Genomic DNA, 19,375 nt, shown 5'->3' with positions numbered 1-19,375 from the left:
AGCGCTCAATAGAAATCTTATCAGTTAAACGCAGTCAACTATTCTGAAGGGAGCAAAACATACGGGCATGACTAACCCTCGAGTTAGCAATTTGTGGTCTCTTTTTACGAATGACGAAAATATTTCTTTAGTAGGAAGAAATAGTAGAGGAAAAATAGAATGTGTATTTGATCTTTGCTTGTGGTCTTCGAAAATTTTTCGATAGATTTACTTGCGTTCTTTTATTCGTTAAAAAAAAAAAATTGTGTATATAGAAGCTGGATTCGAACCCTGGTTTTTCAATATCGGGTTCCAGTGTTCTGCCACTAAGCTATAATACTTATAGTATGACTTGAAATGTGACTCGTACTCTTTCTATCTTCACTAGCTTATATATCCCTCTTAACTTGATCACACTTTTCGTAACAAGCTTGATCACACAGTTTCGTAACATACTGATCTTCAGTTTACTCCCCTAGTCAAGCGTGCTCTTAAGAAGTTTTACTTCAAGAAATACTGGAACAAAGCAAAGCGGGTGATATTTTAAAGTACTATAAATACGATGATTCAGAATCTTATGCAATCTAGTTTTTAGTCTTTAAAAACAATTTTGATGTATATACATACATACAAGCACACATGCTAAACAAACTGTGCTCTCAAACATTTGTACGCGATTGTACACACATTTATTATTACAAACAGAAGCTTATTAGTTCAGAATCACAGAATGAAGGAGCTTCTTCTTCTATCTTTATCTAAATTCCATGCATATAATATATATATTTATAAGTTTTAAAATCATCTACTCGATATAGAGAAGCGGTTATTTTTGAAAATGTTCCTAATTTATAATTTCAAGTATATACAGAACAGATATATAAAACTTAATACAATGGCGTATCTACATCGTTTATTCATAGAACAACACAAATTGTTATCGACGAGATAGATACCTTCTGAAATCTTCATAAAAACATTCAAGGAAGTCCATCACTTCTTCTCTTTTCACTCTTAGAGAGCTTTTTATATCAACTTCGATTGAATGCCTAATTTTTCTGAATTTATTTTCGAAAAATATTAATAATCCTTATTTTTTATAAAAAATATTTTTGTGTTATGTATCTACATATCTTGATTAACCAGAAACTCTTATCCATCCGAGATATTCTTAGTGGACAAAAGCCTTTTTTTATTTCTATCCTTTTTCGATGTTAGGTTCTTTTTATCATAAAATTCATCAAGTAAAAAACAAATCCATCGGTATATTTGGTACGCCGAAACCTTGGAAATTTTCCCTTATTCTCATTACAACTGGTTTTGTTTTTCGTTAAGCATTTTAAAGATATTTTATTCAAATTAGGAATTGAATTTTTATTCATGATTTTTTTTATCTCTGTTTTTCTTGTCGTAATTAGTTTTAGCCTTTTATTGCCATTAATTTTCAAATATTTTAGTATAATTATCTTGCTCGTAATACTTTACGATCTTGTTTTCTTTTCTGTAGTTTAACTCGCAACATTTTTATTTGGACCCCCACATATAGACGCCAATGTTTATAAATATTTATATAGTTGATCATAAAACGTTATATTCTTATGGTTCTTTATTTTTTTATTTCCATACGTTGTTATTAACCGCGTGTGCGCCACAAGTAACACTCGTTATTCTGATTTGACGTTACAAAAATACACAGTTCTTTTTTTTTTAAAAAACAAGAAGAAAATTATTATTACTCTTACGTCTAAAATAATCTGAGTCATCTCTTGAAAAGAATATTTCATATTTTTATTATTTTAAGAAAACGCATGAATTATTATTATTGTTATTTAAATTTTTATTTGAGTGGAATAATTTCGAATTGAAAAATGAAATCATGTTAAGTGATTTTATAAAATGTCAAAATTGATAGAAAAGGAATATCTTGTCTTTAATGTTACCGAATCAAAGTAATGGCTAAGACAAGCCAATCTTGATTACGGGGAATTTTCGCAGGCCATGCGATAGGCTAAAGTGTGTATAACCACAGCTAGGTCATTCGATTGAGCTCGCCTGAAACTCACTACTTGAGATTCTCTACAAGACACTGTAACTACCACCTTCATGGAGGACAGCGAAACTTCCTGTATGGAGGACAATGAAACTTCCATGGATGTTATTTGCACCTGCAGAAAACAGCTAGGCGTCAGGTTTAGAATGTATGTGTACGAAACCTTGGATTCATCAATTCTGGGAGAAATCCCGTAGAAGAAGCTGTGGGCTTTCTGCGTGGCATCTGACCTCGAAAGAATCCTACAGCTTCATCTGCTTCAAATAGCATCTCTTACGCTCTTCAATGGTTAGGTTGCTGTCAATTAGGGAGAGAACCCCTTAGTCTAGGTTCGAGAGACCCATTTGTAAACCGTGGGAAGCATTATCTGCCATACCACACGTCACGTTCAAAGACATGCAACTATTTGCAAGTAAGGCCAACTTTTAGGAGACTTTGGTGAGAAAGTCCGGAGGAAAAATTTAGTCGTAATCTTTCAGATAAGCTTAAGATCGCTTTCCTAAGATAACGAGCATGCAAGCAAATACGGCGAGCCAAAGTAAATGCCTTGCCAAATTCCCTTCGGTAAATCGTTTGAGCAATAATTTTGCCTTTTCGAAAATTTGCATTCCTGATATATAGAAGACGTTAAAGGAATTGTCCAAACCCTGTAGGCGTTAAAATGTCTTTCTGAATGATGAAAATAGACAAAATTCGTGACCAATCACTATAGATAGTCTTGAATTGACTATCACTATTAAGGGTGGTTCTATATACATTCTCTATGACAGTTGTCACAAAGGGTGTGTTCTAGTGAATAAAAACAATTGATTGATACATGACTATACATGTCTATAAATTAAATTTTGAATAAATTAATGACGAGTTATCCGACATTTTGTGCGAAAAAAAATTTTTTAATAAATTGATATTACAAAAAAAAAAAAAAAAAAAAATGGGAGTAATTGTGTGTATACACACAAAATAATTGTAATAATCAGAGGTATGAGAACAAGAATAAACTAGGTAGACACGACACGAGGACAACGCGAGGGACCTCCCACACTTTTTTCATTTATCGTTATATATGGTAAATTTGTTACAAACTATTTATGAACAATTAATAATGTATATTATAAATAATGTGCTGTATATATATTTATTTATATTTTTATATTCCCCGCTTAAATATAAAAAACAAGCCACAAAATATTGATATGGCCTTTAGAACGCACACCAATAGTTTTATGATTACAAATAATGATAAAAGAGTTGTTTTAGAGGACTAACTTCTGAAACAATGGATTCTGATGGTTTTTGAAATAGTACGTCCTCGGATTCGTTTATCTGGTGTAATATCCACCAGAAAGATAATTCACTGGAAGACTTTTAGAATTCCTATAAAGTGATCTTCTCGAAAACAATAATTTATAAAATTTTCGTCTTCTCAACTATTTTGGGGAGGTAATCTTTTTTCACTTACCCTATTAGATTTGGTAGCCGTTAGTCTTTTGGTGAAACACACTTGTAGACTACAAGCCCTACCTAAAATTTTTCGGGTGAAATGACCCTCCAGGAATCATGTTGAAAAAGATGCCTCTACATGTAAAAGATAGTTAAAGCACCATGGCGGTCAGTTTTGCGCGGTACAGGTGAGAATATGAATGTCACTTACCTTGGCATATCACTCCTGCACCAGAAAATTTGTACGGCGTTTCTGGATACTAACACTGCATAAGTATTCGAAGCGAATTTAATAAATGTTGTACATAAATAAATCCGGTAACTTCGACACCGGAATTTAAAGGAAATCTCTACGTGCTTTATTTATTTACAACATGTATGTAATTCGCTTCGAATACTTATGCAGAGTTAGTATCCAGCAACGCCGTACATATTTGCTGGTGTAGGGAATGAGACACGACACCAATGGGTCTGCCATTCATATTCTTACCTGTACTCACCTGCACCGCGCAAAACTGACGCCATCGTGGCTTGTATTCTATTAGGCATTTGTAGCAATACGTAAGGAGTCAATACCTCTTGAATTACTTGCAGCTTTTTTGAAGAAAAGCAAAAAAGATTTTTCCTTGGTATATCTTTCAAATTAGAAAAAAGAATTCTTCTGACTTTCCTCCTGAGCTTAATAATACTCCAGGTAGGCCCTCCTTTACTACGAAGCAATTTGGCTGTAAATCTAAAGAGATTGACTCGTCATGCAACCCCATCACTGCATGAAATTTCAAATTGATCGGATAATTTTTTCGGGATGTAGGCATCTTAGAACGTAAAGATATTAAAAATTTTTGATTTCGACTTTTGGGTTGTAAACAATAACTTTCTATCAAAAATATAATAATGTTCCCCGCTTACAATATATAAAAAAATTATTGTGATTTAATAATATTTGTGTTTTATTCTCCCCTATAAACAATATAGACAAACATATCTTGTTTGTAAATTTGACAAATAAAGAAAGAAACTCTATATTGGTGAGCAGGAAAACAGTAGTGGTATGTCGTCATGACCAGTGTGCCCATTTAAGGTGATCTGTGCCATATTTGGATTCCGATCATTCTAAATATGGCATTGGGCGGCCGCAAATCCTTCGTTTAATACCGTCCCACTAAAAAAACACACATCAATTTTATATGTATATGTGTATATATTTATTTCAAATCTATCTTTCTCTTTTTTTAGTATGTAATTTTTCTCCGATATTTGACCGATAAGCCAGCCAAATTCAAAATTTATCATTTTCGGTAATAATTATTTATCCCGAAAAAAACAAATCATGTAAATTTTCAAATCATATTTATTACGTAGGTTTTTTTCTTCAAAAAAAATAAAAAAACCTATTCTATCTCACTTTTTTAGCAACGAAGTGTCAAATTACTATTTAAAAGCATAATAAAAATAGTTAAATTTTGTCTATAAATAGATGAACACTTTACACTTTACGAAAAAAATAAAACAAATCAAAATTTTATTATCGAAACGATTGAATTTTTTTCTACTTCTTATAAAAATTCCACTGTGTAAAACACTTTAATCACAATGTATTCACGAAAAATTTTATAAAAATATGAGGTTATGTTTTTTAAAATATTTTTGGTTGAAGTTTATATAGTTCTTTCTATCTTTGTCTACATGTAATTAGTGATTGGCTGTAAGCATGCAGTAGGTGGGGCTGATATACTCGGTATGGCATCGGTTGCACGTTGCTCGTTACCGACGAAACATTATGTCCAAGTACGTCGTTTCGTACACAGAGTTTATAGAGTGTATAATACATATAAGTGTTGTTATGTTGTTTGCCTATATTCAGAAATAAATTTACTAATAAGTAAAATAAAAAAAATGTTGAAAAACAGTTTTTTTTGAAATATAATTTTTCAAAAAAAGAGTTCGTTTTTTTTTTTAGTTTAAGTGTTTTTGAGTTTTTATTATTTTTTTTAAAAAGTTAGTGCGAATTGTATGCGGGTGTTACTTAGTGTGCTTGTGATAATGGAAAATTCGGGTGGTCGTGATGCTAGATTTAACATAGCATATAATATGAATATATTATCTGGTGAAACATCACCGGATATATATTCATCGAATCCAATGAATCGTATTCCATCGACGAGCTTACAACAAATCTCACCGAGACATTCAACAATGGTTACAAGTATTTGTGGTTCACAAAATCCTCGCGGTAATAATACCGGGCTAAAAAGTAATACGCCGGATGTGTGCTACGATGATCGTGGTTTAACACAATCGCAAGGATTATCGATTGAACAATGTGGTGTATCGGAAATTGATCAAGATACATATACATCAATGCAACCGAAAAAATCACCGCCTAGTAATGGGAAAAAAACAAAAGGGCGAGTAAAAATTAAAATGGAATATATTGAAAATAAATTACGAAGGTATACAACGTTTTCCAAACGAAAAACTGGTATTATGAAAAAGGTGAATACTTTTTTTATAACCTCTTTATGGTGATGGGACTTTTATATCTTTTCTTTTATAACCAATAAAACTTTTTGTAAACTAAGAAAAACTAATTTGTAGAAATTATTTTTTAATTAATAAATAAAATAATTAAAAACTATGCATTTTGAAAGTAAAAAATAGTTAAGCATAAGTGACAGCTTATGTTTTTATATTTAGTCGAGTAGCAAACCATTTTATGTATGGTATCTGTAAAAGCAGTGTACTATTTTTGAATTAATATATAATACAGCAGTCGCTCTTGTGTTTAGGTATAAACTGATGATTAACAGGACTTCACATTATATTTATTTACGGAAATAAATTGGGAATGCCAGATGAAAAATAATGAGATCTCTAAAATCTACAATTTTATTAAAAATATAGTGTACAGATTTACGGGTTGTTTTACTCGAATTTTAAAAGGAGAAGGACCCTAATTTTAGACCGTGTAAACGACTTTCCAATAAGAAAGTCAATAGATACTAAGATTGTTTGGAGAAAAGTTTGTTTCGATGTAGCTATAATTAACGAGATAATTATTTTTGTCTATGGGTACTAAAAATTTTCCTATGATAGTGGAAATGTGGTCACAACTTAACATCACACCTACTTATGTATTATTGTGCAATTTATTAAAATCAAAGGAGGATTTTCCACTTATGTTATTCTCCATGTCTCAGTATTGTCCGAATGCGATCTTTGCTCTATAAATAAAGATATATCTGCGAAAAATGGGAATTGACTATCTTGGAAGTATTTTTTTTTTGCCTTTGTAGAATTACTACTGTATTATTGGTCGACTTGAAAATGTTCTCATTTTCACCGATTGTTATGTATATTTTTTATCCGCGAATATATCGAAAATTAATAATTACTATCAATTTTTCTCAAAGTGGACTAAAATGAAGAAGGGCAAACAATTTTGCGAATTTGTCTATTCATATTAAATAGGGGAAGGTGTCCTATAATGATCCCTCTAAGAAAAAATGTTATAGCCAAATTATTCGAGATATGTATGATGTCGAAATATTTTTGGTTTCTTTATTCGATATTTCTCAAAAGGGATAGTTTAAATATTCGGTTTCCTTAATTATGAATGTTTTCAAGAAAAAAACAAGAGTGTATGCAAATATTTGAGACTTACTTTTGAAATTTTGGGGGTGGATTCTGTTCTAATTTGGGAAAATTAGACGAAAATTAAGAGTAAAATTTTTCGATATATAGTTTTTGAAATACTATGCGATGCCTAAAGATTAAGAAAAAATCACTTATAGAAGAAATAACATATAAATGCCATTCATTTCATCACTTTTAATGTATTTTATTGGAAAAACGAGTCCCGTTTGTTATAATTTTCTTTATAGGAAAATATTTGTCATGCTTTTAACTAATTAATAATAGTTTTCCAAATTAATCTTAAGAAAATTACTTTTGTTACATAATAAAGCATACCTTTAAAAATACTTCCCCAAATAACGCATACTTTAGCAGCTCAAATCTATAAATTTCGTAAGGAGTATTGCAAAATTTACTTGAGCATGAATAAGAATGCATAGATTTAAAGTTAATCCAAAGAAAACGTAATTTTTTGGAAACGTCCCTAAATAAAAGAACATGTAATTCAAATATTTATAAAAAAAAGCACTTCCGTACAGTTGAATCTGAATGGTGTACAGGTACACCTAGAGAGACGCGAGTCCAAGAGTGACTTTGTTATATGTTTTTATACGAAGATAAACAAAAAAGGTAAATATAAGACAAAATGAAATCATGGCACGTGTGGGAAGTTGTTTATATTATTTCTTAAAATTATTTTGTTGTGGGCCTCTTATTAAATCTTTTTTTTTTAAACAAAATATATGAGAGAGAGACGCGCTGCGCTGATTCAAATCTTGACATGAGGGAATCGTAATTAATTTTTTTTTTTTTCAAATATAAATGTTTAATTTATTTCTTTCTATGATCACTTATTTAAATTTTAATGGAGTTTAACTTGTTTTAATTATGGGTTTCGTTTCAAAACGGTTTGTATATTTGATATGCGAAAAGACCTCCCGGAAAAATACGCTACAATCCGTAATATATAACATATAAATCCTATATTAAAAAGTGTTTTTAAAGTTATGCTTTATTATGGCTAATAAAAAGGCTATGGCTGTTATGGCTAATTATTAGTTAAAAGCATGACAAATATTTTTCTATAAAGAAAATTATAATAAGCGATACTCGTTTTTCCATAAAATACATTAAAAGTGATGAAATGAATGGCATTTGTGTGTTATTTCTTCTATAAGTAATTTTTTGTAAAACTTTAAGCATCATGAACTATGGGTATATATCGAATAATTTTACTTTTAATTTTCGTCTAATTTTCCCAAGTTTTAACAGAATCCACCCTCACAAAATGAAACGTAAGTCTCAACTATTTTCATACACTTATTTTTTTTGAAAACGTCCTTAAAGGGTTGATTTCTGAAAAATTCTTAGCGCACTCTTAAGTCATCTCATTCATTTATACATTTTTCTGTAATGTAATTCATTCTTATCGTCAATGTGTATTCTTTGTGGTAAACACCAATTTTAGAAGAATTTCTAGGTAAATAGTCTTGACGATTATTTTCTAGTGTGTATCCATTTGAGTGGGTTGCTTTTCCAAGTCAGTCTAAACTACCGAAGGATTTATTACGAAATTTGTTCAATTGTGTTTCTTATAACTGCAATTATTTTTGTTTTGTATCTGCTCAAGGAAAAAGCAGAAAATAAAAGGAAATTACTACTTTAAAGACATTTTTGAGGTTGTCACCATTACATAAATCAGACCGCGAACTCCCTACTGTCAAATGACGAACTCTTACCCTACTTTGAGTAATCCTTTTTTGATCAAAAACTTCCTAATTAAGAATGTTCAGCAATTTCCCATTTATATCTTTAAAATACTGTATCGAATATCGGGGGTTCTAAAATTGTTAAAAGCTCATTCCAAAATACGTGTTTGCCTGATTCTGCATTCCTTTAATTTCTTACCCATACTTTTTGGAATTACCGTGATTGTAAATCCGAAAATATGTAAGTAATTTTTGGACGAATTCGGGTGGTCAAATTTAATTGAAAACAATATATATATAAAAGCGTCGACACGTGCCGTTTTAAAACTGACAATTGGCGCCGTGTATTGCCAGTTCTATATTTGTTTTTAATTTGATTAAAAAATATTTGAAATCGTTTTGCATGTATGATCGGCAAAATATTCAAAATACATACAAATAACAGATGGTAGAATAAAAAAATACATAATAAAAAGGTGGATAATTGAGATTCATATCTCAAAAGTCTTCTCTCTCTTAAGCAATTGATATTGTTTTAGGTGGCGCCATTCTAGATTAGAAGAGCCAATATATTATTACCGTTATAGCTTATATTTTAGTGTGTGTATGTGTCTTCTATTCAATTCAAATTTGTTATTTTTTTATTTTAATATATTAAACAATTCATTAGTTAATGTATATTAGTTTTAGTTAATATTTATTATTTAGCTCCCGCTTGCTTACCAATTATCTTAAATGCTATGTCGTTTGTATTCTTTATTATCTCCGCAAATGAATAATATCAAAATAATAAGAAGGTATTTAAGTTATGAATATGTCCGGAAATGAATTCAAGTTTTAGACAATCAATTGTATTGGTTAATCTCTTGAACTATTTGTCGAATTCGAAAAATTATTTTGTACATTAAAGCTACATTATCAGGCGTAAATTAAGCTATATTATATTTTCAAAAAAAAAATAATAATAAATAGATAATGTGACCCAAGATATCTCGCCAGAGGTGTCACCTATTAAAAAATGACCTAAACAAAAATTGTTTGATGGAGGGCATCATGTTCTGACATCAGATTGGACCTAGTTATCTGAGTTGCTTGATTGGAATGGTTGACAAAATGTGTTCAGTCAATATGTTTTAACTGTTAAGGTCAAAATTTTACGTTTGGCTTTTTTATCAAGTGTTTTTCAGAATGCATAGTTTTTAATGCTTTATAACTTCAATTGGAACTTACTAACTAATCTTTCAGTCTTAAAACAACACTCTTCGAGGTCTCGATCTTTCTTCTTACTAATAAATTCTAGTTAGTGTGGATAATAGAAGTTCAAAAACAATATTCGTTTCTATTCAGGCATATGAATTGTCAACATTAACGGGAACGCAAGTCATGTTATTGGTGGCATCTGAGACTGGTCACGTGTATACATTTGCAACGCGGAAACTACAACCAATGATCACATCTGAGGCTGGCAAAGCATTAATACAAACATGCTTAAATTCACCAGATCCAGCTGGCGGTACACCAGGTCCTTCGGGATCCGATCAACGTATGTCAGCGACCGGCTTCGAGGAGACTGAATTAACATATAACATCAGTGACGAGGACACCAAAGTAAGACAACTAGTATATGGTACTAGCATGGGCGGTGGTGGGGGTGGTGTTGCGACATCCACGGCCGGCGGTCACTACGGGGCTCATCATTTAGCTGAACAAGCTGCTGCAGTGGCAGCGGCTGCCGCAGCAGGCGGTCATCATTTACAAGGCTTGAGTCCCGCAGGTGCCTATGGCCAATGTTCAAGTCCATTACCGCCACCACATCACGCACAGCATGCGTATCATCCACATTCCCATGTACAACATCCGTCACCTCATCATCATCACCATCACACCCCGCACATGTCACATTCACATCCTCAGCGATAATCATTCATAAATTCCTCTCGCACAGTTTTGTTTTTTTTAGTTTTGTTTATTTGTTTCCCTTCCTTACACGTTTTCGATCGTTTTGTAGAGATCAAAATCTTAAGGAAGTCCTTTTGCCGCCAATTATAAAAATTTGTTCATAAAATTTTGATGACTTAGTGCAGTCTTTTTATTTTGGTCTCTGTAAAATGATTCGATTATAGTTAGAATGATTCCTTTTCAAAACATTTCAGTAATTAATATCAGCAAAGATACTTTTTCCTTCACCTTTCAAGCTGTTTTTTGCAATTTTTCTTGATTTCATAGTGACATTTCGTTTATTACATCGACTAACGTCATGGTGTTAAAAAATTGTAACTAACTTCAATATGTAGTTTTCGTGTCACTCTGTACGCGCGCATCATGAAAATTCACTCTCATCATTTTTTTTATAACCGCCCGAAAAAAGTATAAAAGCATTATTGAATTCAAAGAACAGTAGTACATATATTAAATGCGGAAATATATATTCTCATATGTAATTTTTATAGGTTAGGTGTGTATATTTATTAATTTATATCTGTCAAAAGTATCATTTTAAATTATAAGTAAATGAACTGAACATAAAAAGTTTGACAGTTCAACATAAAAATGATCGAACATTGGACGATTGATAAATTATAATAAAACAAAAGTATCTTTGCTGATATTATGAATTCGTTTCATTCGGATTGCATGGTAAAGTTCGTGAGCGTTATTTTTTTTTTTTTAATGTATATTTAGTGAAAATATATATAAATGTGTATAAAATATATATAGATTTAAAAAAGAAGACCCCAAAAAAAATTATTATACAGGATGAATCATTAATAAATATTTTAACTATTATTAATTTATTTTAATATAATTTTTTAAAAAAGTGTCAAAAATATTATTTATTTAATATTTTATTTTATATTTCTTATTTAATTAAATTAAAAAGTCTAGACTAGTATTTTTGGAATACTCTCAACAGGGTATATCCCCTTAAAATTGTTAATTTACAATTTAAAGTACCATGAAGAAAACACTCAAAGTTATTTGATTATGGCGATGTCTATTTTACATGTAATGCGAAAACTCCGGTCACTAGAGAAAATTCTTCTTAGAAAACTCATTCATAGAAAGCTCCTCACAGTCTTAGATTAGAAATACATAAATTAAAAAACTAATTAAATGGAAATTTTTTAACATTTGAGGTTATATCGAATTATTAACACTCAAAGGTAGTATAGTAAAGATGGCGTCTAATCAAATTGATCGTCATATATTTTATACGTCCAATTAGTTTTGACATTTATTAAAATTTTAAGGTTAGGTTAATTTATCGCTTGTCAAATAAATATAATTATGATAATGTTCGGTCAATCAAATTGAAAAAGTAAACGCTACGTGAGCGTTTTTAACATGTTTTGAATCTAATTAATAGGTTCAATTAAGTTAAGGATAAGTGAAAATCTTATAAATCCAAGGTCATGTCTTTATTATTATAGGCATATTGATTAAGTGAGTGCAGCCAAGTAGTTAGTAGTATGTGTTGTATTAGTTTATGAGATTTTATGCAATCGCGCGCCTCTGTTTCACCTGTTAAGTCGTTCGTTTGTTCACTAGGTGAAAGTGTGGAAACGATTAAATTGTTTTAGAATATTATATTATTATATTTTATATTATATATTTTATTTTATTTATATGTGTACTATGTTGTTGTTGTTGTTGGGGTCATATGAAGCCATATACATATTACTAAACATAGTAAACGAATTACTGTGCACGTGGCACGCCCATTCTTCACATTACCTATCTGTGTAGACTACAGATTGTCCTTCTATCCTATCTTCTATCTTCTATCAAAGTGGTGTTTAATCTGAGTGGTGATCAACCTGAGAAACCTGGGTATATCAGGAAATTCTCAGGTTATGTTGGATTAAGCTCTTTTAAAAATAGTATCTTATAATACACTATTTTTTCCATGTTTATAAAATCACTGAAAAGTAGATAGATAGCTAGGTAGATCCATGGTTCTACGGAGGAATTTGGGCTTACTTTAGAGGGTCTTCCCCTTTGGCTTTTCCTCTCAGTTTTTCTGTCTTCCAGGTCTTTCTGTCCTTTTGACCTTACTTGAAAGGGTCTTCTAGGTCATTCTGCCTTTTGGTCTAATTTGAAAGGATCTTTCAGGCCTTTCTGCGTGACTTTTATAGTTTCGGACTACATTTCAGCGTAACAGCGCCCATCCAACGTAGTTATGGTCTTCCTAAATGTCATGAGCCTTTGGTATTGCTAGTTTAGATCTTATGACATCAACTTTTCGAACTATACTGCGCGAAAATAATCTTAGCAATCCATGAAAGACCTTAACATCAGTTAAAATAGTCTTCCAGGTCGTAATTTCTGTGTAACAGGGTTCACCCAATGTGGTTTTGATTTTCGTACTTGTCATGAGCCTTCGAGACTGCTACTATCAGATGAGGATTTAGAAAGATCGTGCTCGTAGGTAGTTTTAAAATTAGGGCCCCATTAATAAAAATATATCAATAGAGACCCTTTTTCAGTTCTTTATTTCTTAGAACCTGTTAAATTGCACTGGTTGTTCGAGCACTGTTTTCGGTGTTTTTAAACCACCAAAATACATGCTGTGTTCTGTAGTTTGAACTTCTTCTGTGTTCACATTTGTTGAATTTCTTCGGCGAAAAATTTGTTAATCTGCCTCAGCTTCCAGATCTTTTCCTCTGTTTTTGAAGATCCAGTCTCCGGCGGGATTTCTGTGCAACAGCATCAATCCATCGTAGCCTTGGTTTTCGTACTTATTATGAGCCTTCGGGATTGCTACTGTAGATCTTATGACATCAACTTTTAGCACTAGAAGGCTTCTCAATTTTAATTTTGCTTGTTCTTCACACAAATTCACTGTTAAGTGCTACATTTTCATTGGTAGAGAGTCACTCTGTGCTTTTATATCTATAGTGGATGACAAGATACATACACACAACTTCAACATCCAAGTTGAGTATGCCGGTGTATGCCGGTACATCAAAGTATTTACGCTTTGTGAACGTCTCCTTATTTTGTATGTTCGTTATTTTATTTAAGCACCTACATATATGGTCTTTTGTGTAAAAAATGTTGTTGTTCTTTTTTTTTAACGTTATTTTAACATGTTATATTGCAAGCAATATGAGGTTATGTATAATTCTATCGAAATAGTTATCTGTCAAAAATTAAAAACAATTGAATAATTGTTTTGAGCTGAATGTATGTTTATATCATTTTGCCCCGATTTACAATAGATGTTTATTTTAATGTCGTTTATATTTAATCGTGATTTATAATCGTTCAATTTTATATCGTGCATTTGTCTATTATGTTCGGATTTACTTCTTAATATTTACTTTCGATTCAAGCGGTATAAACTTTACCCGATTGTTTACTCTTTTATCTATTTTGATCATTCGCAAATTCTTACTATTATATCATTTTTTAACCCCCGGCTGCGTAATTACTAACTGGATGAACCGATTTTGATTTTTTTTTTTGAAATACCATGTAGAAAACACTACTAATGACTTTTGCTGATATAATACGTTTCTCTCAGTCATGCCTTGACGTCTTCAATTATATTATTAAAACATAAAATCTTGTCGTTTATAAGTCGTATGCGACAATAAGAGTGTAACACGAGCTTTATAATTAACACTATTTAAACCAAAAATTAAATTTGTCGAAAATCTAATGAGCATCTATTGTTGTATATATCCAAAATTGAACCCGCCAAAAAAATGACATATGAATTGAAAATATTTATGTTTATACATCTGTACAATGTCACACCATAGATTGTTAAATAATTCAAAAAACACACACGATCACTTGTAGTCCTGGAGCCCGTGCCCGTGAAAACTGCACTTAAATGGCTTTTGAAATTTTGCATATGAATCAATACTATTTAACGATAGGTACAATATGGACTATGAGTATGAGTATGAGTATGGAGGTTAGCGGGCCATGCTCGAGCATCGGGCCTCGAAGCAATGGTTCAGAGAACTTAGCCAAATAGACACTTGTACTCTATCCCCGCTACGTTTTTCAGTGGCTATTATAACCAACTGATGTACTGAAACCCAGGATCTGCCTATCGCTGAGTTTCCTAATTTCTTCTGGTTCGACTATGGCCGGACCAAACCATTTCCTTCGCTGCTGTATGAGCGCCGGGCAGTAACAGAGAAAGTGGATCGATGTTTCTTCTGAATTTTCTCTGCATCTGTCACACGCGGGAGATTGTCTTTTTCCAATCTGATGTTGGAACTTGTTCAGGTTATCATGCCCTATGAGTAACTCTACGATGACTCTAATATCAGCTCTCTTTAGTTTCAAAATATTCTCGGCTCTGTTACCGAGCGAGTTTCCTTCAACTAACAGGCTATTGGCGATTCGCCCTCCCTCGTAGCTGATCCATGCCTTTAATTGTTGATTTTTCAGATTATCTTCTAATCTGTTGAGACCTTCTTGGTATGGTATCCTCGCAAGCTTTTTAGTATCTATCGTTAAATTGATTCATATACGAAATTTAAAAATCCGTGTATTTGTTGCTGTTTTATTGTGACGGGCTCTCTATATAGGTAAATTTTTTAATTGCAAAAATTAAATGTGTTAAAAACTGATTTAAATTACGATTTACGTTTCATAAACATTAATTATAAATTTCAATTAAATAAAAAAAATATGATATCGATGAATTAAACACAAAAAAAATGTGTAATATTTTGAGACAGGTAGAGAGATACAACGCCATTATTAATAATAAATTTTTTAAACAAATATTATTAATAAATTTCTTTTTGTCAATATATGGTAACGTTTCAGGCACAAATTGATACAAATTTCACTTTTCTTTATACTATTTTTGTTTTTAATATATATATTATTTTTATTTATTAATATTTTAATGTGTTATATATATTTATTAATATATACGAGGTCTTATATATGACGCCTTTGAAAGGTGTAACTTATAAGTAACTACCGTGTTAATGCAAGCTATCAAAAAATAAAAATCAAACGAAATTGAATTGGTTAAGTGTGAAATGGGTTTGTGAGAAGTTAAGTGATTTGAAATTAAAATCCATTTAAGTCTAATACTTTGGGCGTTTTAGTATATGTATCATATATAGTATCTTCAAAAACGTTTCCCAAGCATAATAGTACAATATTACTGGCTTGATACTCACCTGCTTCGTTGGGATTAAAAATAAAAACCACCTCGTTATAGCCTTGACCTCTTGCTTTTACTTTGCCACTGTTTTCCACCCCCCTTAGGGGTTGAATATCGAAAAATCCTTTCTAAATCATATAAAGAACACACCCTCTAAATTTCAGGTCTTTACGATCAGCGGTTTAAACTGTGCGTTGATCAGTCAGTCAGTCATTCAGGACAAAGCATTTTATATGTATGGTACCAAACCCAGGAAAATTAGATTTGGTACTGCGTTTTATGGTATAGAGAGGGTTCAATCAATAAGGTTTCATTAAGTCCTAAGTTCAAATCTTTTGGCCTAAGGGGCCTAAAAGGGCTCTAAAATTGTTTAAAAAAAATCAAACGGGAACAAATCAGTATTCTGATTCTTAAATGCACTCAGTTCACTAGAAACGTATCTTCTACCAACGTATATACTGAGTTAAACACTTCTTAGACTTTTCCTTTCCGAATTTTTGTATTCCCTACTATTCTTATCAAACCTTTGAAAGAAAATATGTAAAGCCAAGGTCAAATTCAAAATAATTTATTCTCATTGTCGGTTTACAATTTTTAATACAATACATTTTAAAACTATCGTGTTTAGCCTAAACTTTACCTATAATACATCATTCAAAGCCTTAAACAATCTATATTTTAGGTAAAAGTACCATGTAGAAAACACTTCAAGTATCAAGAGATTCATTATTCAAACTTATCATATGTACCTTCCGCGAACTTGCTGGAATTAGAAGATTTCAGAACAAAGATTCGAGAACAGCTTTTTCGAGTTAAAAAGGAAATAGTGGGACATAAACTCTTCGATCAGTTTTCTTTTTCTTTAAGAAGAATTTAGTGCCTTATTTTAAAAATAATTTTAAAAGATAAACCTATCCTTATTCTTCAATTCTATAAAATTTGCATTTCAAAATATATTCATTTTAATCTTATAAAAAATGACATTTTGCAACGGAATTCTAAGACATATATAATATCAAATAAAATTAGATCTAATTAATGTTTAACAAATCTGTTTTTTTATTTTTATTTTTTTTAATAAAACGAATTGTGTTGATTGAAAGTAATTATGTTGAACATAAAACTTATTAACTATAAAATAACTATCGATTTAGTCCGTGCCGCGCTGAGTCGTTCTAGATGATATATCAAAATTGTATTTTTTAGGTTAGGCTAGGTTATATAAAAACAATATGATTATAATTATTTCATTAATATATAAATATCCGATAACAATATGTTTAATTAATCTTATAGTTTGATTTACTAAATAATTAGATTTTTATTCTACGATTGTTATTTTGCGCTTCAAGCGATTTTTTTTTATATAAAATCAAGAAAAATTTTTGATCGTAACTTTTTTCTTCAATAATTTTCGTTGTCATTTTTCTATTCGGTTTTAAAAAATGTTGTTAAATTATTTTAAACATTCACTTTTTTTTCAATTAATTTATTATTTAGATAAATTGCTGATTAATTTTTAATTATGTCTTAAAAACTTTAATCGATTATCAATCACATCATTAATCAATGAATAATTAAACTTATAAATAAATTACATCATATTTTTTTCAACCAAATTTTATTGAATAAAGATTTTAACCGCACGCTTCTTAGTTCATTAAAAAAATTCAAATTAAAATCAATTTTTTTTCGATTTAAAATATTTCTCAATTTTAATTGTATCAAAACAAAATCAAAATTTTTAAGTGTGAATTGGACACATACTCTTTGATGGTCCGTACTTTGTCAGTCAAAAAATTTTTCGTTTTCAAATAGAGAAATGTATCTTTTGGGCGTTTTCTTACCTCGTTTGTCACTGACAAGATGGCAACACAAACGACTGCGGACCAATACCGTAGCGTTTAAAGCAACTAAACTCATGTGTGCGTAAAGAGTGAATTGTTTTACCGCAAAATTTTCAAATGTGGGTTTAAATTAAAAATCGTAATTTTTGAAGGGAATATTCTTGCTGAAATAGTGTACCCGTTTCTAAAGTTCTTGATTGATGAGAAAGCATTTTTAAACAGGTCGATAAAAGTGAAATTTACAAAAATTTAAAAAACCCCGAGAATTTCCCGGGTACGGAATCCTAAACTCGAACTTGAAACGTATCTAAGAACAATCTCCATTAAATTACCGTTTTTCCTTAGAGTCTTCTCCAAATTGAACCGATTTTGAGGATCAACGCCTATTTTTTAGTTGTTTCGGGTTCAGAACCTTAAACTCGTACTTGAAACATAGCTAAGAACACTCCCCGTTAAATTACCTTTCAAACGAAATAAAAAAACCAAATCGGCTCATCCGTTTAGGCGCTACGTATGCCACAGACAGACATACAGACACACAGATATAGCGGTCACACTTATAACACCCCACTTTTGGTTCGGCGGTCAAAATGAGTGCATTTTTCTAGGAGACTCTGCCTCTTGTGTAACTTTATGTTAAAAGATGAACTTAATTGATTTTCAAAATTTTTGCTACGGAATTACTTTAAAGAAATAATGACTATTTAAAAAAAAAAACTCCGAATTAATTAATTATAAAAAATGCATAATAAAATATTTTTTCATCAAATATAAATAATTTGATTTTTAAATTTAAATAAATAATCATTTTTCAAATAAAATATTTATAACAAATCAAGCTTGTTATCTTATTAATCATGTCAAATATCTGTTTGATTATTAATAATCATATTTTAATAATAAAATCATATCTATATGTTAGTTGGTAGTTAGTTATACATTTAAAAATTTTTTATTTATTAAAATTATTTAAAAAATAATAATAATAAAATATTTGATAATAATATAATAAATTATGGAGATATTTAAATAGGTAACTAACTGAATTTAAATGTAACTATTTAATCATAAGTAGTCGTGTTTATTTTATTTATTGGAAATAACAAACAGGTTCACTGTCAAAAATACTTTGCTTAGAAGACTGTATTGTATTTTTTTTTTTAAATAATTTAATGTGGCTCCATTGGAATTAAAATTTTAAAATCAGGTTGATCGTATTTTTTTTAATAAAAAATAATTCTTAACTTGTACGTTCCAAGTCTTTGATTTAGAATTTCGTCCATTTCCGGGCTGTTTGTTTGTCTATCTGTCTGTCCGTCCGTAAACACGATAACTCAAAAACGAAAAGGGATATCAAGTTGAAATTTTTATAGCGTGCTCAGGACGTAAAAAGTGGAGCTGAGTTTGTAAATGAGCAATATTAGTTATTGAATTGGATCTTGTAAACCGTTAGAGATAGAACAAAAGTTTAAAAATAAAAAATGTTCCTTATAAAAAAATAATCAACTTCTGTTTGAAACATTTTTTCGTAAACATCATTGTTTACCCCTGAGGATCCAAATTAGAT

At 30.6% G+C, this 19,375-nt stretch overlaps 1 protein-coding gene across 1 annotated transcript in view; it reads left to right on the top strand.

Annotated features, from left to right (window-relative positions):
* The first annotated feature begins 5,269 nt into the window (after window positions 1-5,269).
* The window catches only part of LOC123301584 (serum response factor homolog), an 87,065-nt gene continuing 72,959 nt past the window's right edge, over window positions 5,270-19,375 (top strand). Inside the window, exons 1-2 of the mRNA XM_044884410.1 lie at window positions 5,270-5,968; window positions 10,165-10,425. Of these exons, the coding sequence (XP_044740345.1) occupies window positions 5,486-5,968; window positions 10,165-10,425 (744 nt within the window). The 5' untranslated portion in view covers window positions 5,270-5,485. The remainder of the gene's footprint in view (window positions 5,969-10,164; window positions 10,426-19,375) is intronic.

Source organism: Chrysoperla carnea, chromosome 5 (genome assembly GCF_905475395.1).
Source record: "Chrysoperla carnea chromosome 5, inChrCarn1.1, whole genome shotgun sequence".
Taxonomy (NCBI): Eukaryota; Metazoa; Arthropoda; class Insecta; order Neuroptera; family Chrysopidae; genus Chrysoperla; species Chrysoperla carnea.
Note: the sequence above shows the minus strand (reverse complement) of the source record. Positions and strands in the feature narration are given on the sequence as shown.